Source organism: Labrus mixtus, chromosome 4, assembly GCF_963584025.1.
Source record: "Labrus mixtus chromosome 4, fLabMix1.1, whole genome shotgun sequence".
NCBI lineage: Eukaryota > Metazoa > Chordata > Actinopteri > Labriformes > Labridae > Labrus > Labrus mixtus.
Window position 1 is genome coordinate 1,289,076 of NC_083615.1, and position 19,665 is coordinate 1,308,740.

The following is a 19,665-nucleotide window of genomic DNA, read 5'->3' on the forward strand; positions in this document are numbered from 1 at the left end:
TACACCAGAGGATACATCTCTTCATGTGATCTATCTACACCAGAGGATACATCTCTTCATGTGTGGTCTATCTACACCAGAGGATACATCTCTTCACGTGTGGTCTATCTACACCAGAGGATACATCTCTTCATGTGTGGTCTTTCTACACCAGAGGATACCTCTCTTCACAAGCTTCCAGCTTCAGGGGAAACACGCATTTCAACCTGGTCTACCTCCAAGGCCTGTTTTAGGAGTTTTGACTCAATCAGTAACTATCTGGTTCGAGCACAGAGAGATTCTTTCCTATTATTCTCGTCAACGTCGGTGAACGCAACTGGACAGGAGTGCTACAGACAGCCACTGTTACCTGAAGAAGAATACACCAAGGATCTATCAACTATCTCCCCCCCACGCTCTCTCTCATCCACACACACACACACACACACACACACACACACACACACACACACACACACACACACACACACACACACACACACACACACACACACACACACACACACACACACACACACACACACACACGTGCCACGCTGTTTGCATGATAATGTCTGTTTGTTAAGATTAGTTTATGATAGTTATTTGTTTGATTAAGTTAATTGATTTTGGATTGATGTTGCTTTGTTTAAATAAATTCTGTTATAATTTAAGAGAGCAGTTGTTTGTGATTACTGGTGTATTTGCATTGTGATATAAGCTGGGTGCGAGGGCTTTGTGTACGCCTTCAATTTATTAAATATAGTTATTAATTATTAATAATATTAGTAATTCATTAATTAATTTGAGACTGATTTTAGTGATATTTTTGTTATATTTCCCTGATAACAGGGTGGTGCCCCAAAACGAGATTAAACATAGTTTAATGATATTTTATTTATATTATTAATAATTAGAAATAATTATTTAAGAATATAACCAAAGTTGACAACACAATACAACATTTATTTAACCGAACTAAAACAATTAGAACAAAAGCATTAAGGAAAAACTGACCAAAAAATACAACAACGAATGAAAGAGGGGAGGAAAAAAATAGAGGATTTGCTTCATTTTGAAGCAGAGACAAAAGCGAGATATCTAAAACAAAGTTATTATGAAACAGGCCCAAAAGCTGTGAAATTATTAGCTAGACGATTACGAAAACAACAGGCCGAAATTACTGTCAATAAACTGCATGATCCAAAAACAAACCAATTAAAATACGAACCAGGAGAAATTGAAAAGATCTTCAGAGATTACTACAAGGATCTTTACACTCAACAATCTACCTCATATCAAAACGACATTAGAACATTCCTTGACTCCTTGGAGTTACCTTCAATAGGTACAACGCAGAATCAATGCATAACAGAACAGATAACCACAGAGGAAATCCTGAAAACCATAGGAAGACTAAAACCAAATAAGGCACCTGGAAGTGATGGATTTCCATCCGAGTGGTAAAAAAAATTTGCAAGTGAATTGTCTCCATTATTACAAACTACTTTTAATTGGATCATGGCTGAAAACATTGTACCTCCCACCTGGAAGGAAGCAATAATCACAGTACTCCCCAAACCCCAAAAAGATAAGGACTACTGCCAACACTACAGACCAATATGGATTTTAAATGTTGACTATAAGATGTATACCTCAATAATATCAAACACACTCCAAGCATTTGTACCAGACCTGATAGATGAAGACCAGACAGGGTTTGTAGGGGGAAGACAGACACAAGACAATGTCAGAAGTACATTACACATCATACACAGAATACACAAAGAAAATGTACCTGTAGCTTTGATCAGCCTAGATGCTGAAAAAGCATTTGATAGAGTCAATTGGGAGTTTTTATATTTAACATTGGAGAGGTTTGGATTTAATGAAAAATCTATTCAATGCATTAAATCCATCTATAATGCCCCCACGGTGAGAGTAAAGGTTAACAGTTCTCTCTCTGATAGATTCCAACTTGAGAGAGGAACTAGACAGGGTTGCTGTCTTACTTACTTACTGCCCTTTATGCCTACTGGCATGTAGGGCAGCAACAAAGGATCTCCACTCCTGTCTGTTTTGGGCGAGCTTTTGGATAGAACTCCAGGTCTGCTTCATGGCTTTCAGTTCTTTCTCCACTGTTCGACGCCAGGTTTCTTTGGGATGTCCTCTCTTTCGTTTGCCTTCAGGTGTCCAGTGTAGGGTGGTTCTAGTAATGTAATCCTGTTCTTTTCGCATGATGTGTCCAATCCATCTCCACCGCCTTCTTTTTATGATGGTCTCTATACTTTCTTGGTTGGTCTGAGCAAGTAATTGCTGGTTGGAGATGGTGTTAGGCCAGAAGATACGTAGGATTTTTATGAGGTTTCTTGTGTGGAATGCAGAGAGCTTTGAAAGGTCTTTCTCTGTCATCCTCCAGCATTCAGAGCTGTATAGTAAGGTGGAGAGAACACAGCTCTGGTAAAACTTGAGTTTGGTGTTGATGCTGTACTTCGTGGACTTCCACACATTGTTCATCATTCTGAATGTGTTTCTTGCCTTGTTGAGTCGGCTTTTGATGTCATTGCCTGTTCCTCCATCATATCTAACAGTGCTTCCTAGATATGAAAACTCTTCTGTTGTGGGTATATTTACTCCATTTATTTGTATAGGTGGGGGATTTTGTGTGTTTAAGGTCATCGCCTCTGTTTTCTTCAGGCTTATGTTCAGTCCTATTTGGTGTGCAAATCTGTTGACACGGGATGTTTTTTCTTGCATATGTTGGTGGGTATGGGAAAGCAGTGCCAAGTCGTCTGCAAAGTCGAGGTCTTCAAGTGTTGTAAATAGTGTCCATCTGATGCCTCTAGGTTGATCTTTGGTTGTTCTTCGCATCACCCAGTCTATGACGGTATTGAAGAGTAATGCTGACATCACGCATCCTTGCCTCACTCCAGTCTTGACTTCAAAAGTGTGGTACCTGTTTCCTACTTGGCATGTGAAGTTGGTGTAAAAAAAAAATAAAAAAAAAACCTTTATGATGAGGATGATTTCTTGTGGAATCCCATACAAACGTAGAATGCACCATAAACTGTCCCTGTGGATGCTGTCAAATGCTTTCTCGAAGTCTACAAAGTTGATATATAGCTGTCTTTGCCATTCTGTGCACTGCTCTATGATGTTGCGCAGAGTGAAAATCTGGTCGGCACACCCTCTTCCTTTCTGAAATCCTGCTTGTTCTATAAAGTTACCAAAATAGTCTGCGGTAGGTACCATAGAGCTATAGATACGCCGATCACTGACAAACAAGGGCGAACTCTTACATCAGAGGCAGAAGTAGAGGCAAGGTGGGCAGAACACTTCAGCGAGGTCCTAAACAGACCCCCACCAACAGCAGAAGCAGAGATACAGGAACCTGAGACTGCCCTTGATGTTAACACTGCACCACCAGAAGAAAAATAAATTGTTTCAGACATCAAATCACTCAAAAATGGAAAAGCCCCCGGGCAAGACAACCTGAATGCAGAACTGTTCAAAGTACATCCAGAACTTTCAGCAAAACTGCTCAAACCACTCTTCACATCCCTATGGGAGATGAAGACGATACCAAACGATTGGTCAAAGGGTGTAATCGTAAAGCTGCCCAAGAAAGGTTCCCTAAAAAACTGTGACAACTGGCGTGGAATTACCCTTTTGTCAATTCCAAGCAAAATACTAGCAAAAGTCATCATACAAAGAATTTCAGATGCAATAGACAAGCAGCTCAGAAGAGAACAAGCAGGATTTTGTTGCTGTCTTAGCCCGACTCTATTCGCTCTGTATCTTGAACCGTTAGCCCAAATGATCAGGCAAGACAATTCAATAACCAGAATAGAATTTAATAAACAAAAACACATAATTAGTCTGTTTGCTGATGATGTCATGATCTACATAAAGGACCCTGTGAACACGTTTATGCAACTTATGGAAATTCTAGAAAACTTCAGTTCCTACTCTGGGTAGGTAGTAAGATAAATGTACTTAAGACTTAAGTTCTCATGTTTAACTGCTCACCAAACCAAAAACTTAAAGAATTCAGAATAAACTGGGAAGCAAGATCACTAAAATACCTTGGTATAAATATAACCAACAACTTATCAAAACTATATCAAAGTAATTATGGACAGATAGACACCAATATAAGGAAAGACATTGAAAGATGGTCCACCTATCCACTGGGGCTCCATGATAGGAAAAGTGTGGTGAAAATGAACATATTACCACGTTTGATATATTTATTTCTATCTCTGCCTGTAAACATACCACAAGCTCAATTTATCAAATGGGATAAGCTTATATCACGATTTATTTGGGAGGGTAAAAAACCGAGGATCCGTTACACCACACTTCAGCTGCCTAAAGATAAAGGGGGAATGGCCCTTCCGAACTTAAAGGAATACTTTAAAGCAACACAATTACGTCCACTCATGTATTGGTGTAATGCTGGTTATGTAGCTTGATGGAAAGATATTGAAATGTCTACATTTAAATACAAGTATTGGTGAAAGAGAGATACCTGTCCAGATGAGAGCGGAAGAACATTTAGCCCCATTAACATCATTTACACTGGACATATGGTACTCCACTGTTAAGCAGTTAAAATTAGGGAAGGATCTGGGATTATTAAAATGGATAGCTTTTGATGAGAAATTTAACCCGCTAAAGTTGGATCCTACATTTAAAAACTGGACAAATAACAGCCATATGTACAGTTATTAAGAAGGGTCAGATGAGAAGTTTTCAAGAACTTAAAAATACATATGATCTAACAAATCAGGATTTCTTCAGATATCTGTAAATGAGAGACTATTATATTAAAAACATTAAGAAAAATGAGGACGAAATACATCCTATCATTAAGTTACTTACACAAGCATACAGTACTGTAGTTAAAAAGCTGTGTCTAACCTGTACTGTTGTTTAATGGAATCAAAAAATGATTCAACACTGTATGTCAAGGCCAAATGGGAAAGAGAGCTGAATGAGGAGATCCCAGAAGAAATGTGGTCTGGAATGTGGAAAAGTACACAAACCACGACACAATCACAGACATGGAGAGAATTCATTTGGAAAAATCTAATTCAGTAATTCATTACACCCAAGATTAAAAGTAAACAAATGAATATTCAACAGCCACGCTGGAGACTATGCAACAACATGGATCCAAACCATACACATATTTTCTGGTATTGCATCAAGATCAAACCTTTCTGGGATGATATACATTCAGCTCTGTGCAAAGTGCTGGGTTATGAAATCCCTCGATCATGTCTTGTTTTATACCTGGGACACTTGGAAGGATCTGTGCATGCAGGAGACCAATACTTGGTCAAGATTCTACTCGCAGCAGCAAAGAAAACCATTACTAAGAACTGGCTAAAGACTGACACACCAAACCACAGACAGTGGCTGTCAATCATACATGATATCCTTGTGATGGAAAAAATAACCTACAAGTTGAAAATGAAAGAAGATCAGTTCGACAAAGGCTGGGGAAAAATGGTTAACATATATAAACAAAACAGGGACATAAGCATCATACACAACAAATTATGTGTAGAAAAATGTAATCCTCATCCAACCAACAGGCTCAAGTATCTGTGACATTTGTTTGTTCTGTTGTTTGTTTTTCAGGTCATATGTTTAATATCTGTCAAGATATTAATGTTGTTTAATGTTAAATTTTTTTATTTTTTTTTAAATAAAAAAAAAAAAGACAAATGAAGGTACTTGTATAGAAAACTGCATGTTAAAGCATAAAATGTAAAAGTACATTAAGCAGAGGGGTTAACTCTGTCATTGCAAACTGCATGTTGGCACATGGAAATATTTAAATGTACCACATTACAGAAGAAAACATCAATAATTATGTTTTAATATTACTGTTCAAGGTTATAGAAACTTTGACAGGTTATTCTACCTGCCCTGGGATCAGTGCATTAGAGAGAGAGAGACTTTAGATCTGTGTGTCAGGCCACAGCACAGTTTGCACTCGTTAAGGTTCATCACAGATTAAACCTGCTCACATGAATATGTTATCACAAACACACAGAGTGTCTTTGATGCAAACAGTCATCTTCAGGTATTTCACTGTCAGACATCAAATGTTTCCAAACCAACAGACTTGAATTGATCCTTCAGCGTTGATCACTGCAGTCTGATCAGCTCTGTGTGGAGTTCAACTTCTTCAACTAAGTAAACTCAGTTAAACCACTTTTGATATGAGTCTGGCAGTCCGTTCTTCTACGTGTCCGCAATATCGTAATCTAACTCTGTCACTGACTTTTTATGCGCCTTGAATCTGTGCCATCTCCGTGCGCAATTCGAGAAAGTATTTTAGCGCTGCTCCGGGGTTAAACCAGCGGACCTCTGTATGATTGGACAGCCTGTGCGTGATATCGTTTTTGTGTAAGAATGAAATGTTCAGTAATAGTTATATTTTTACGGTCTGATGAAAGCTGGTGATAAAGGCGCAACAGCAGGCTACTGCATTTAGAAGTTGTAGCTGTTATCAGCAGCCACGTTTACAGCCTCTCTTCCTGCAGGACTCAGGACTGTGGATTAACATTACTTTTACCAAGGAACAAAGGAACTGATCAATGATTTAAGCCTCCCTCTCAGACAGGATGTTATGAACTTTTACAACACCTGGAATAAACAATCGAGCGGAAACAGAACACTCTGCTATCTACGAATTGACCCTAAAGACATGAACTGTGACCGAAACCAGTCTCTGCAAAATCGTAAAATTGACCATCTGTTGAAGGACTGCTGAAGAACTGAATGAAACCACAGCTTTCAATTCTGCATCAAATGAACATTTATGTCTTTCTTCATCTAGATATTTGTAATCGTTACATTGAATGTATTATAATCATCTTTTTAAACTCAAAATCTGATCTTCAGAACAGGAATAAGAGTTATATTATGTTTAATAGGAATTTGACGTGGAGCTCTATTGCCATCTAGTGTTAGAATATCCATGAATACGTAACCTTCATAATTATACATTTAGACGTGTTATAAAGCATACTCTTTGATATTAGCTATAGAAGGTGTTATTTAAAGACACCAACTTCTTTTCCTACTTTATTAATATGTCTTATTAAGAATGTTGACTGTATAACATGTTTTTGTTCACCTACAGGATGGGATTAACTGAGGATGTTCCCAGATGGTGTGATTTTCATCTCAACATGAATCTGATAGAAATGTTTGTCTAAATATATGACGTGAACCTACATCAACGTGGATCTGATAGAAATAATATCGAAATGAATGTATGGTGACGTATATATGTTTAGATTCTTATTCTTAATCTTATTGAGTAAACTCGGTTTAGTTTAAACAATTGTCCTCCAGTCAGAATGGGAGTCACCCGTGGGCGGCACCCCTCTTCTCCTGCAGACCCCCCTCCTCCCATCCAGGTGATAAGAGTTCACACTGAGCTCAGATCTTTAGTTTTTCTTTTTCTTTTGGTTTCTTGAAGTTTAGAGCTTCAGCTCTTGCTCGCTTCTCTTCGGACTTCGGTCCGAATCTTTTCTTTTAAGTTTGTGCCGTAGAGACGAGTCTCTGCCGAACTTTCTTTTTCACGCACAATTTTTGGAACATCAATTCTTTCTGGCTCCAGCAAGGTTTTTGAACTTTCTTCTACAAAGTCTTTGCTCTTCAATTTTGAACACCTATTCCTTAATTTGGATTCATCAAGATGGCCATCCGGTTAATCTGAATTGGAAATCGACGTATCAAAAGACTCTTTAATATTTTTTCCTGTTGGATCCTCTTGGAGCTTCTGAGACGACGGCTGAACCGACGTACAATCTCCATCCCAGCTGCACACTCCGACCAAGTTGTTAAGGCATCTAATCTGGCCCTTGGACCTCTCTGGGCCTGAAAAGAACCACTTGCCAGAGACTGAAACGCGGGACCAGCCGGCGGAGTTCAATTGAACACATCTCACAGTAAGACTGCTGGTGGCAAGGGGTGTTGGAAGATTGAGTCTTGAGTCGTGTCTATTCAGAGCCCTCCTTTAAATCCAAATAGAATCCCAAAATTCCTTCATCAACTTTTTCTTTTTGACCATTTTCTGATCAAGTCATTCAAACAATACTGCGTCTTATCTCATTACTAAATATATAATGTCACCATACATTATAATTGCATCATCCTGATCATAATAATCATATTCTTTATCTGTTTCATCTATACATTATTGTTTACCCCCTTTTTATATTAAATTTTACACATAAAATTCAGGACTTTGTCTGTGTTTTCTTGTTTAACATTTCCAGAACTTACTTCTTTCAAGATATGAAACTGACTGATTAATTAATTAACTTATACCATTAAAGTTATTTTCTTCCTTTAACAGGAAGTGGTGCCCCTTCTTAAATCCGAGGTTAAATAAAGATATAACATCTTAATAATTTAATTACGCTACAAAGTGATGTCACGCTGAAACTTTTACACAACACGTTCACCTCTGGGTGACCTAAAAATGAACCATCTGTAAATAAAATCAGTGAATATTCATTTTAATTTACTGTTTTTACAATAACCAGAGGTAAAATAAGTCTATCGTCAGGCTCAACGCCGGTGTCCACAAACTACACTGGATGTGAGGAGACGGTCTGGGCCGTTACGCAGGACAGAGAGGATTGTTTTTTATTTGCACGAGCTGCTCTTTGTGGCTCACTCCATAGGAAGCTTTGTTATTATCAGTCAAACTTTTGTTTTACATCAGTCAAGCCAGGAGAAACTGGTAAGAAGTGTGGACAGAACTGAAGAGCGTCAGGATGAGCGCGCAGTGCAGCGCCTCCTGTGGTTAAGTCCCGTAGCTTTGATGAAATTCTGGCAACTTGTGAGCAAATAAAACTAAAGAAATATCGCTCCTTCGATCTCTCTTGAAAACCTGCATTCTGTGTTACCTCTCTCGGGTGTTCAGCCTGTTTTCTGATGTGATGTATTACCAGCGTAATGCAGGAGCAGCTCGTGCGCTCGGCCACTCGTCTTTTTTATGATACTCCCTGCTGAGAAAATGGTTCAAAGTGCTCCGTTTCATTAATTTTCGTATCATGATATCAACCTTTACATTGCTCATTATAGGTTTTAATACAATTCGGGGAAAATAAGTATTACAAATATTTAATTTATAAAAAATCTCAAAATATTTTTCAATACATTTCCTCCTTCTTCCCAAAACCTCTCACAGGCCAGATGAAACCTGCTGGCAGGCTGTATGTTTGACATCCCTGCCCTGAGATAAGAGTAAGGGAAAAAAAAAAAAAGACGATCGTCTGCAAAAGTGAACAAAGTAAACATCTGTAATATTTATTCTAGTTATAGAGAAGACATTCAATCAAAGAGTCTTCAATTTAAACTTTCCTTTGACAGTTTCAGAATCTCACAGTGTCACAAACATCTCAGACAAAACAAGTGTTTGACTTTATTTTTACGTCTGATGGTTAAAATTGGAATGATTGTTTTTCTTTGTTTAATTATTCATAATGTTGGGCCACGCAGGCTTAGGACAGTCAAACCATGGACTTGGGCCTTTAAGATCACCAAGAGGCCCAAAAGGACTCTTTATCCCAGAATTCCCTGCGGTACTTCACACCTATGTGTGACGTAAAGGGGGGACCGGAACCTGAGGGAGACCCCACAGGAAGGCGGCCAGGTGATAAAACTCTGAGACTCCCCTTGTTCTCTCTCTTACCACGCGCTGACTTGAAGTGCTCGGAGAGCAAAGCTCACCTCCTGTTTCCTGCAACAATCTTCCTTTGTTTTAAGTTTTGGCACGCAGGTAATCCACGGCCGGCAGTGTTTTTCCTTCACCAATCGCAGGCAAAGCGATTCACAAGTGAGGCTTAATTAGGTCTGGGCAGAATTAGCTTTAGAGAGTGTTTTTAACAATTGATTGATTGAAGCAGAAACTGTAATTTTTATCTTTGTTGGACCGTCGCGTCCTGAGTTTTACCTGTTTAAAACGCTTGTTGTTCCCATTTCGGACTGCTGCGTCCTACATGTGTTTAGCGTAACAGCGTTATAACCGGGTATTATTCTTCTGATCAGAAAGGCCAGTGTAAGTCGTATTAACTTGAATTCGGCCATTGGTTTGTTTCTGTGAATGAAGGGAATTACTCCGAGTTGTGGTGCGGGATTCGGACTGTGATCCGGCCTCTTCAGGCACGCATTTCTCTCCTCCTCTACGCTCCTTGTTTATCCTCTTTTCTTCCCCCATTACGCATATAGGCTACACACCCACACACATAGAGATCTATACAGTCGCGGCCATCCAGACGTCTCAGAGACACAGATCGTGTAGGGCCGAACTCGGTCTCTTTTAGACATTAAGGCCACATTAGGTCTTTGTTAGGTGTGTGCCATCGCAAGGGCGACCACGTGGGACGAAGCAATCTCCCCCTTTTCTTCTTCCCCCCCTCTCTCTCTTTCACACACACACACACACACACACACACACACACACACACACACACACACACACACACACACATTTACACCTCATTCACAAGGTGTGCTTGATAATGTTTGTTTGCTTAGATTAGTTTAGAATAGTTATTTGTTTGATTAAGTTCATTGATTTTGGATTGATGTTGCTTTGTTTAAATAAATTCTGTTATAATTTAAGAGAGCAGTTGTTTGTGATTACTGGTGTATTTGCATTGTGATATAAGCTGGGTGCGAAGGCTTTGTGTACGGATTTCACGCCTTCAATTTATTAAATATAGTTATTAATTATTAATAATATTAGTAATTAAATAACTAATCTGAGACTGATTTGAGTGATATTTTGGTTATATTTCCCTGAGTACAGGGTGGTGCCCCAAAACGAGATTAAACATAGTTTGATGATATTTTATTTATATTATTAATAATTAGAAATAATTATTAAAGAATATAACCAAAGTTGACTTGATACAACCCCAACAATAATTTATCTAAAAATCAGCTGTTCAGGTGGTAAAGACTGAAATATACAACAAGTTATTTTTTTTATATATTTAGGTTTAAAATGTAAGGCTTTAAATTGCTACCACTCTGTGGATAAAACCACAGAAGAAGAAAATGGACTTCAGCATTAAGATCCTCAGTGTGGATCATTTGATTATCAGCCTGAAGTCTATAGTTTAGTTTCACATCATATGAATCTGAACAGAGAAATTAAACCTGTTGTCTTACCCCAGAGTCTCCAGTCTACAGTTTGGACTCTTCAGTCCAGAACACAGCAGCTTCACTCCTGAATCCTGCAGATTGTTGTAGCTCAGGTTCAGCTCTCTCAGATGGGAGGGGTTGGACTTCAGAGCTGAGGCCACAGCTTCACAGTGAGTCTCTGACAGTCCACAGCTAGAAAACCTGTCATGACATTAATGGTACATAATATGTTATTTAAAAGAATGTCTTAATATTTTGACAAATTGTGTTTTTCACATCAGAGGTTCAGCTGATCTGAACTCACTTTAGTTAACAAACATTTCCATCACTTGTAAATGTGTGTGTGTGTGTGTACTATATCATCAGTGTGTATAACGCAGCGCAGTTTAACAGAGTCTGTGTTGAGATGTTCACAGACTACAGCAGGCTGTGAGATGACGTCACTATCGTTAAGTTAGCTGCAGACACGGTGACAGTGAACGGAAAAAGTGACCAGATCACGTTTGTTCCCAACACACGGCCGTATGGATCAAAGATCCACTGTGTTCTGTTGCACTAAAAGTAAAAATGTGTGTGTGTGTGTGTGTGTGTGTGTGTGTGTGTGTGTGTGTGTGTGTGTCTGTGTGTTTGTGTGTGTGTGTGTGTGTGTGTTTCTGTGTGTGTGTGTGTGTGTTTCTGTGTGTGTGTGTGTGTGTGTCTGTGTGTGTGTGTGTGTGTAGTGTCGGACACGTTCCGCTGATGGCATGCACACAGCTCTGTGGCGTGAACGTTTGTCTCTGTCTCTGATTGTCACTGCGTTGTTGTTAAGAAAACAATAAAATAAGTTTTAATAAATTATAGACTTCAAACTTTCCTTTTTAATAAATCTTATAGTTAGGGCTGCTGCTGGTGTAGACCAGATCCTAGTTATGCTGCTATAGACTTAGACTACCAGGGGAACTGGTACCTTGATCTCTTATCTCTCTCTCTCTCTCCCCCCCCCCCCCCTCTTCCTCTCTCTCTCTATGTGAGATCATATTACTGCATGTCACTATCTGTAAATCTCACTTACTAACAACATCATTTCCTGGGAACTCCTGAGCCCCCCCCTGTTCCCTAGCCCTCTTCCTGCATCTTATCCCATCTCCCCCTTTCCTTTTTATAAGCCAGGTCCAGTCTTGGCACGAGGGCTGTTTCATCATGAGCCTGGGATCCTGCTGAAGATTTCTGACTGTTAAAAGGAAGTTTTTTCTTACCACTGTAAATGTTGCTGCTTTGCTAAAGTGCTCATGATGGATCTTTAGGTCTTTGTAATATTGAAATAAGTAAGGTCTTTTTACCTGCTCTTTTGTAATATTAAATAAGAGTAAAGTCTTTGACCTGCTTTTTGTAGAGCGTCTTGAGATGACACTTGTTATGAACTGGCGCTATACAAATAAAGATTGATTGATTGATACTCGGCATATTTGCGAGGTGAGAGCTAAAATGAGATGTTTCCTCATTTCACACAGATTTTTTTTGCTAGATTTGACAAAGTTAAAGGGGCAAAGTTACATTGGGTTTAGGTACCAGTGCAGTTTCCTGTGAGTCCATCTGAACATTATGTGGGGTGAAGTGACTCAACGTGCGATCACCGCTGACATCTTGTTTTTACCGTGGTTTTTCATTTTTGCGGTTACCGCGACAGCCCTAGTTGTAATGATAATAATATTTATTGTAACAATAATCACTATTGTTATTACTGACACTAACAGGATGATAAAATAAAAATAGTAAATGTAAGGATTATTATGAAACAAATGACCTGTGACCTTGAAGTTGGTAAACACTAGATCTAAAAAAAGACATATTTCACTCAGAGCATTTAAAGCAGCTCAAGAAAACTTATAACAAAATACAAGTGACTGAAGAGTTTGTTAATATTTCAGATAAACACTGTTTTCAAAAACCTAGATATTGTATAGTATATATTTGAAGAACTAAACAGCTTATTTTTAATCATATTTAATCACATCTGGACTTACTCTGCCTTTCTGCAGTTCCTCACAGCTGGAATCAGTCTCAGTCGTCCCTGGAGTGATGTCTTGTACTTATTCAGGTCCAACTCATCCAGAACCTCCTCTGACATCTGCAGCATGTAGGCCAGAGCAGAGCAGTGGATCTCAGAGAGTTCCTTTGATCTGTTCTCTGACTTCAGGAACTCTTGGATCTCCTGATGGACTGAGAGGTCGTTCATCTCCGTCAGACAGTGGAAGATGTTGATGCTTCTGTCAGGAGAGATATCATAACTGTTCATCTTCTTCAGGTTGTTGATGACTCTCTGGATCATTTCTGGACTGTTGTCTCTCCGACCCAGCAGGACTCCTAAGAGTCTCTGGTTGGACTCCAGAGAGAGGCCATGAAGGAAGCGAACAAACAGGTCCAGGTGACCATTTTTACTTTTCAGGGATTTCTCCATGGCACTCCTCAGGAAGACATCCAGGGATGGGCCAGGAGTTAGAACTTTAGAAATCTTCTTTAAAAATGTATTTCCAGATGAGTCCCTGAGGTTGATGTCTTTAAGGAAAGCCTTCACTACACCTGTGTTCCTGTTTGTCAAACAGTGGAACATGTAGACTGCAGCCAGGAACTCCTGAACGCTCAGATGAACAAAGCAGTAGACTGTTTTCTGGAAGATCACACACTCTGTTTTGAAGATCTCTGTACAAACTCCTGAGTACACCGAGGCCTCTGTGACATCAAGACCACAACGCTCCAGGTCTTCTTTATAGAACATGATGTTTCCATCCTCCAGATGTTCAAACGCCAGCCTCCCCAGCTTCAGAAGAACTTCCCCGTCAGATTTGGTGAGTTCCTCAGTTCCTGAGGACTCATATGATGTTCCATACTTGTTCTTCTTCCTCTTTGTCTGAACCAGCAGGAAGTGTGAGTACATGTCAGTCAGGGTCTTGGGCAGCTCTCCTCTCTGCTCTCTGCTCATCATGTGCTCCAGAACTGTGGCAGTGATCCAGCAGAAGACCGGGATCAGACACATGATGTGGAGGCTCCTGGATGTCTTGATGTGTGAGATGATTCTGCTGGACAGATCTTCATCATCACTGAACCTCTTCCTGAAGTACTCCTCCTTCTGGGCGTCAGTGAAGCCTCGTACTTCTGTTACCCTGTCAACACATGCAGGAGGGATCTGATTGGCTGCTGCAGGTCGAGAAGTTATCCAGATGAGAGCTGAGGGGAGCAGATTCCCCTTGATGAGGTTTGTCAACAGTGTGTTTAACGGTGATTTCTTTGTGACATCAGACACAACCTCCCTGTTTGTGAAGTCCAACGACGGTCTGCTTTCATCCAGGCCGTCAAAGATGAACAACAGTTTACAGACAGCGAGCGTCTCTGCTGTGACCTTCTGTAATGTTGAATGAAAAACACGGAGCAGCTCAAGAAGACTGTACTCCTCATCTCTGATCAAGTTCAGCTCCCTGAATGAAAGCAGGATCACTAGACTGAGGTCTTGGTTCTCTGAGCCCTCTGCCCAGTTCAGAGAGAACTTCTGCACTGAGAAGGTTTTTCCAACACCAGCGACCCCGTTTGTCAGAACCACTCTGATGGGTTTCTGTTGGTCGGGTTGAGCTTCTGTCTTTTGGTTCTGTTGGTCGGGTTGAGCTTCTGTCTTTTGGTTCTGTTGGTCGGGTTGAGCTTCTGTCTTTTGGTTCTGTTGGTCGGGTAAGGCTTTAAAGATGTCCTGGCACTTGATTGGAGTCTCATGGAGGGTCTTCTTTTTAGAGTCTGTCTCAAGCTGTCTCACCTCATGTTGGGTGTTCACCTCTTCACTCTGTCCCTCTGTGATGTAGAGCTCAGTGTAGATCCTGTTGAGGAGGGTTCTACTTCCTGTTTCATCACTTCCTTCAGTCACATGTTCACATCTCTTCCTCAGACTGATCTTAAGTTCGTCTGTAACCTCCTGCAGACCTCTATCTGCTGAAAGAGAAGAAACATATCCTGAGACTGGATTCCTAAAATACACAATTTTCATTATTACACATTAAGCAAACTGCATGACACAAAAACATCTGTGTAATAAATGTGTGCTGCTACAAGAGAAATAAAATATACTGAATATAAACTGACAACAAGAATCAGATAAAATGTAAATGTTTCATTTAACTATATATCAATGAAAATACTAACTGCTTTGTCTTGTTTTTAGACACAATGACTTCAGTCTTACTTATTACAGTGCTGGATTTACTGGATATCTGCAGTCCTCGTTCTCCACACTGGGGACAGGAGGACTCTCCTGATGAAGTAGACTGGTCCCAGTATGAGGTGAGACACTGTCTACAGAACCAGTGTCCACAGCTGGTAGAAACTGGATCTCTTAGGACGTCCTGACACAAAGCACAGCTGGACAGCTGCTCCTCCACAGAAACAGACCCCTTTGTTATTCTGTGGAGATAAGGGAAATCATAAAGCTGTGAAAACTGAGACTGACATTTAGAAACCAGTGGTGGACTAAATCAAATAAAGCCACAAAAAGCAGTGTTTTAAAAAGGTGTGCCATGTCCTCCTCAGTGAGCATGTGCAGAAGTCTGTCTGTGTAACCATAGAGTCTACCATCTGAGTCCAATAACTGACCTACAAGTGTGATGTTATTTTCAACCAGTTTTCAAAAAACAGGGATTCATTTTTGTAGAGAATGTCCTTATTGTTCCAGATGTAATATCTGTGTGGAGAGAAGTTATGTTTCAAGATGAGAGACCAAGTCAAGAGTATCTGTTTATGGAAGTTGGATAGTTTGATCAGGATTTTACTGATATTATAGTTGCACAGTAATAAAATTCCAGGCCACCAACTTTAGAAAAAACATAATTAGGAATCATATTCCATAGAGATGTTGGGTTATTTAAAAATGTCTCAGCCTGTTCACTTTGAATGTTAAGAGCTGTGAAGTCTAAAAAGTACAAGCCCCCACATTGACTCGTGTTTATTGTCACGTTCTTTTTAACATAATGTATTATGTTTTTCCACAGAAAGTTAAACAACATATAATCAAATCTGTTGGTTACATTTTAGTCAACATCCAAAGATAGAGCCGGATTAGTGAGTCTGGAAATGCCCTCAGCTTTTGAGAGCAAGGTCCTTCGTCTCAGAGATAAATCTCTTTGTAAACAAGAGTTTTATCAACGATGGGATTCAAATTTAAGGTGCACCTTATATTTTGCTCCTCGGTGATAACTACTCTCAGGTATGTGACCTGGTGATTCACTGGATTATTACAAATATGGGGAACATTACAATCTTTAACAGCCATAAGTTCAAATGTTTAATATTTAGGTTGAGACCTGAGACCTTTGAAAAGTTATTAATCAGCTCTATAGAGAGCTGCACACTGAGCATGTGCAGGAGCCGTGTCGTGACCTGCACACTGAGCATGTGCAGGAGCTGTGCCATGACCTGCACACTGATCATGTGCAGGAGCTGTGTCATGCCGTGTCATGACCTCCACACTGAGCATGTGCAGGAGCTGTATCATGACCTGCACACTGAGCATAAGACGAGCTGTGTTTTTGAAGGTCTCTCAGAGAGAAAATAAAGTTTACACTGTCTTCCTGCGTGACAGTTTTTATTGTGTTCAGCGAAGTCCAAAACCTGCAGTTACTGTTCAGCTCTGTCACCCTTTTAGTCAGTTTTCTCTTTGTGGAGTCTGCTCTCCTACCAGCTACAGTACGGTAGTCGAGCTCTCAGCCTGCAGGGAAAGTTGTGAAGCAGAGACCCCTAGCTTGCGAGCTCTCTGCCCAACTCCGCTTGTTTCTCTTTAACTTTAATAAAGAACTCTTTCAATCAAAAGAGCGTTCAACAAGGTTTATTTATGGAACAATATCCTACAGTTTTCTGTAAATTAATTATTATGACCTCTTGAGGGAAAAGTTTTGAAAAAGTAGCGCAGCCAGACTGGTCTGTGTCGCTGTCTTTCCCAGAACAGCGTGCAATCAGCTCTTAATACACTGAGGGCCTGATTTACTAAGGTCCCAAGTAAAGAGGACTAAATTGCGTGTTCACTCTAAAAAATTGCACGTTTGGTGAGTGTGTGATTTTCGGGTGATCGACTAAGAAAATGTGCGTGAATGACACCAGGTGCAAACCTTGTGGAGGCGGTACTATTTAAGTTAGGCTTTTGTGTGTTCTACTGGTTTACGTCATGGAGAGTTTGGACGGAAAGCAGGACGACTGCAAGCGCAAAATAGGTATCAGTGGAAGAGGCAAATGAACGTACAGTATTTTTGAGTTATAGCAGATAAAACTGAATATTACAAAAAGAAAATTTGGCTTATAAGAAAACCTCTGCATTAAACAGGGCCTCTCTTTTCTTCATCTTTTGAAGATGAATTGTCATACATTGTGCAGGAGGTGTGAGCTGTGTCAGGCGCGACACTCGGCACATTGTTGAGCACCAGACAGCTGGCCAGCGCTGTGTCTGATCGGACATAAATGCTCTGGAAAGAGGTATCGAAGACGGGGGTACAAGCAGTGGTGAGGTCCCCCCCATCCAAGCGTAGCAGCAGCGGGCTGTGGAGGGAGGAGACGAGCGCACTATGGAGAGGAGCGCACGAGCTGGGGGAGAGACGCACAACCCGAGAAAAAAGAAATCCAAGTTTAAAATAAAATGTTGGTGAGAAGAGGGAAATAGGAAGAAATAAACATCAATGTTGAAATTCTTTAGAATGCAGAGGCTGTGAATGTTCAGTTTTGTTTAAATAGGCAACAATATAGTTTAATCATGGTGTTTCCTGCTGTCATTCCAAACTTATTAACATGTGTGAGGAATAACGTGATCTGTGTGCCTTCTTTGATTGTGCCTATGTCTCCTCCTAACTTCAATAACAGCAGTCTGTTGTGTGTAACACTGGTCTCCTGGGTTAGCACGTTCTTTTCAAAGGTGTTAAATTCAGACACCGTCACAATCACCTCAGTTTTTCTCTGCTTGGTAAATCACAATGCGTGTACTAACTTAACTTATTTGCATTTTCTCCTTTCTAGGGCAGAAACGCCCCATATTGAATATTCATTAAGTCAAACGTACTAAATGGTCAATGCGTGTTGTTTTGCTCATATGAAAGATTCAATCCTCACAGCGCACCGTTAGTAGATCAGTTAACACATTTTTAGCTGGTGGTATCAAGTTTGCACACGTTTTAAGACACACAAACCTTTAGTAAATCAGGCCCAATGAACGGGGATGGTTTTTTAATCGCATCCAGTCGCACACAGTGATGGTGACTTCTGCACCCGCGGTAATGATGGCTCATGTGTCAACATGTTATACTGGTATATTAGATGCACCTTTGTATAAGACCCAGCCAACTTTTAAGATAAAAAAAACAGGTATTAAAAGTGCATCTTACACTGGATGTTACGGTACTTCAGTAAAAAAAAAGATCTCATTGTGTAGTCATGTTAAAAAAATAAAAAAAGACAAACAAAGAGTGGACACAACAGAAAAAATGATTCAAAGAAAACGATCACAGCAGATCTCACTAAACTTCAGGATCAGTTTAAAAGACTTCTTCCTGCAGAATCACAGAGAAGACGACTAGATACACAACCAAAGAGTCAATACTGAAATCATATTATCTTATCTATAAACATATAATACATATATATAATCCTTAGTATGTTGTTATGAGTTCAGTGACTTTCTCTGTATGATCACTGTGTGCAGGTTGATGATTAAAAACAAGAAAATCAACACATTATGGTGTTCAGGACTCTTTTTTAGTTTGACAGTTTGGTGATTAAAAAAAGTTCTCTTACTGTGGATCTGAGGGTCCTGGTTCATTACTGAAGTCTGGAGGTTCACCTTTAGACCGGTCACTCTTCATAGAGAGACAGCTGGACAGAGGAGACTCTGCTCTGTCCTCCTCTTTGTCTCCTCGATCACTCATCTTCTGATCTCCAGATTGATCAGAGGACAATAAAAGACGTTCATGCAGGTAAAACAACCTGAGGACAAAATAAAATAATATAATATATATTATATTATTTATTATATTTATTTATTATATTATATATATAATATATAATATAATAAACTAAAACAAACGTTTTTCTGTTTCTGAGTGAGACAAACAGCATGTCAGTATTTTATTTAATAGATGATCGTCTATTTCTTGAATACTATAAGCCTTGATTATTATGTTACACGTCATTACATTGTGCTGCCAGTTAAAATAAAGTGGCAGGTAAGAAATGTAAGACTGGTACCTGCCAAGCACCAAATGCAGGTAGATTATCCGTTTGGCAAGTGAATTTCCAGTGGTGTAGTTGAGGGTATACGCAGGTCAGGTGTATAGGTATACCCACTTATTTTTCAGTCTGCATAGGGTATCCTCACTTCCCTCTGATTGACACCATTTATTGATTGACATCATTCAGCAGTATGCAGCAATTTTTGTTCCCAGGGTTGGTGAAGGGATGATCCTCCCTACTGCCTAAAAAGTGTAAGACTGGTAGATTTTTGAATCCAGC

At 39.8% G+C, this 19,665-nt stretch overlaps 1 protein-coding gene across 11 annotated transcripts in view; it reads right to left on the reverse strand.

Annotated features, from left to right (window-relative positions):
• Window positions 1-19,665, reverse strand: part of LOC132973511 (NACHT, LRR and PYD domains-containing protein 14-like) — a 273,451-nt gene that overhangs the window by 193,655 nt on the left and 60,131 nt on the right. For 6 of the 11 annotated variants that reach the window (XM_061037009.1, XM_061037011.1, XM_061037008.1 and 3 more), the window contains exons 2-4: window positions 18,952-19,140; window positions 15,389-15,585; window positions 13,170-15,138 (exon numbers count right to left, since the gene is read on the reverse strand). In XM_061037009.1, coding sequence (XP_060892992.1) covers window positions 13,170-15,138; window positions 15,389-15,585; window positions 18,952-19,082 — 2,297 coding nt within the window. In that variant the 5' untranslated portion in view covers window positions 19,083-19,140. Of the gene's footprint in view, window positions 1-11,193; window positions 11,368-13,169; window positions 15,139-15,388; window positions 15,586-18,951; window positions 19,141-19,665 lie in introns of all 11 variants that reach the window. The other 5 variants (XM_061037001.1, XM_061037006.1, XM_061037000.1 and 2 more) reach the window with 3 other exon arrangements.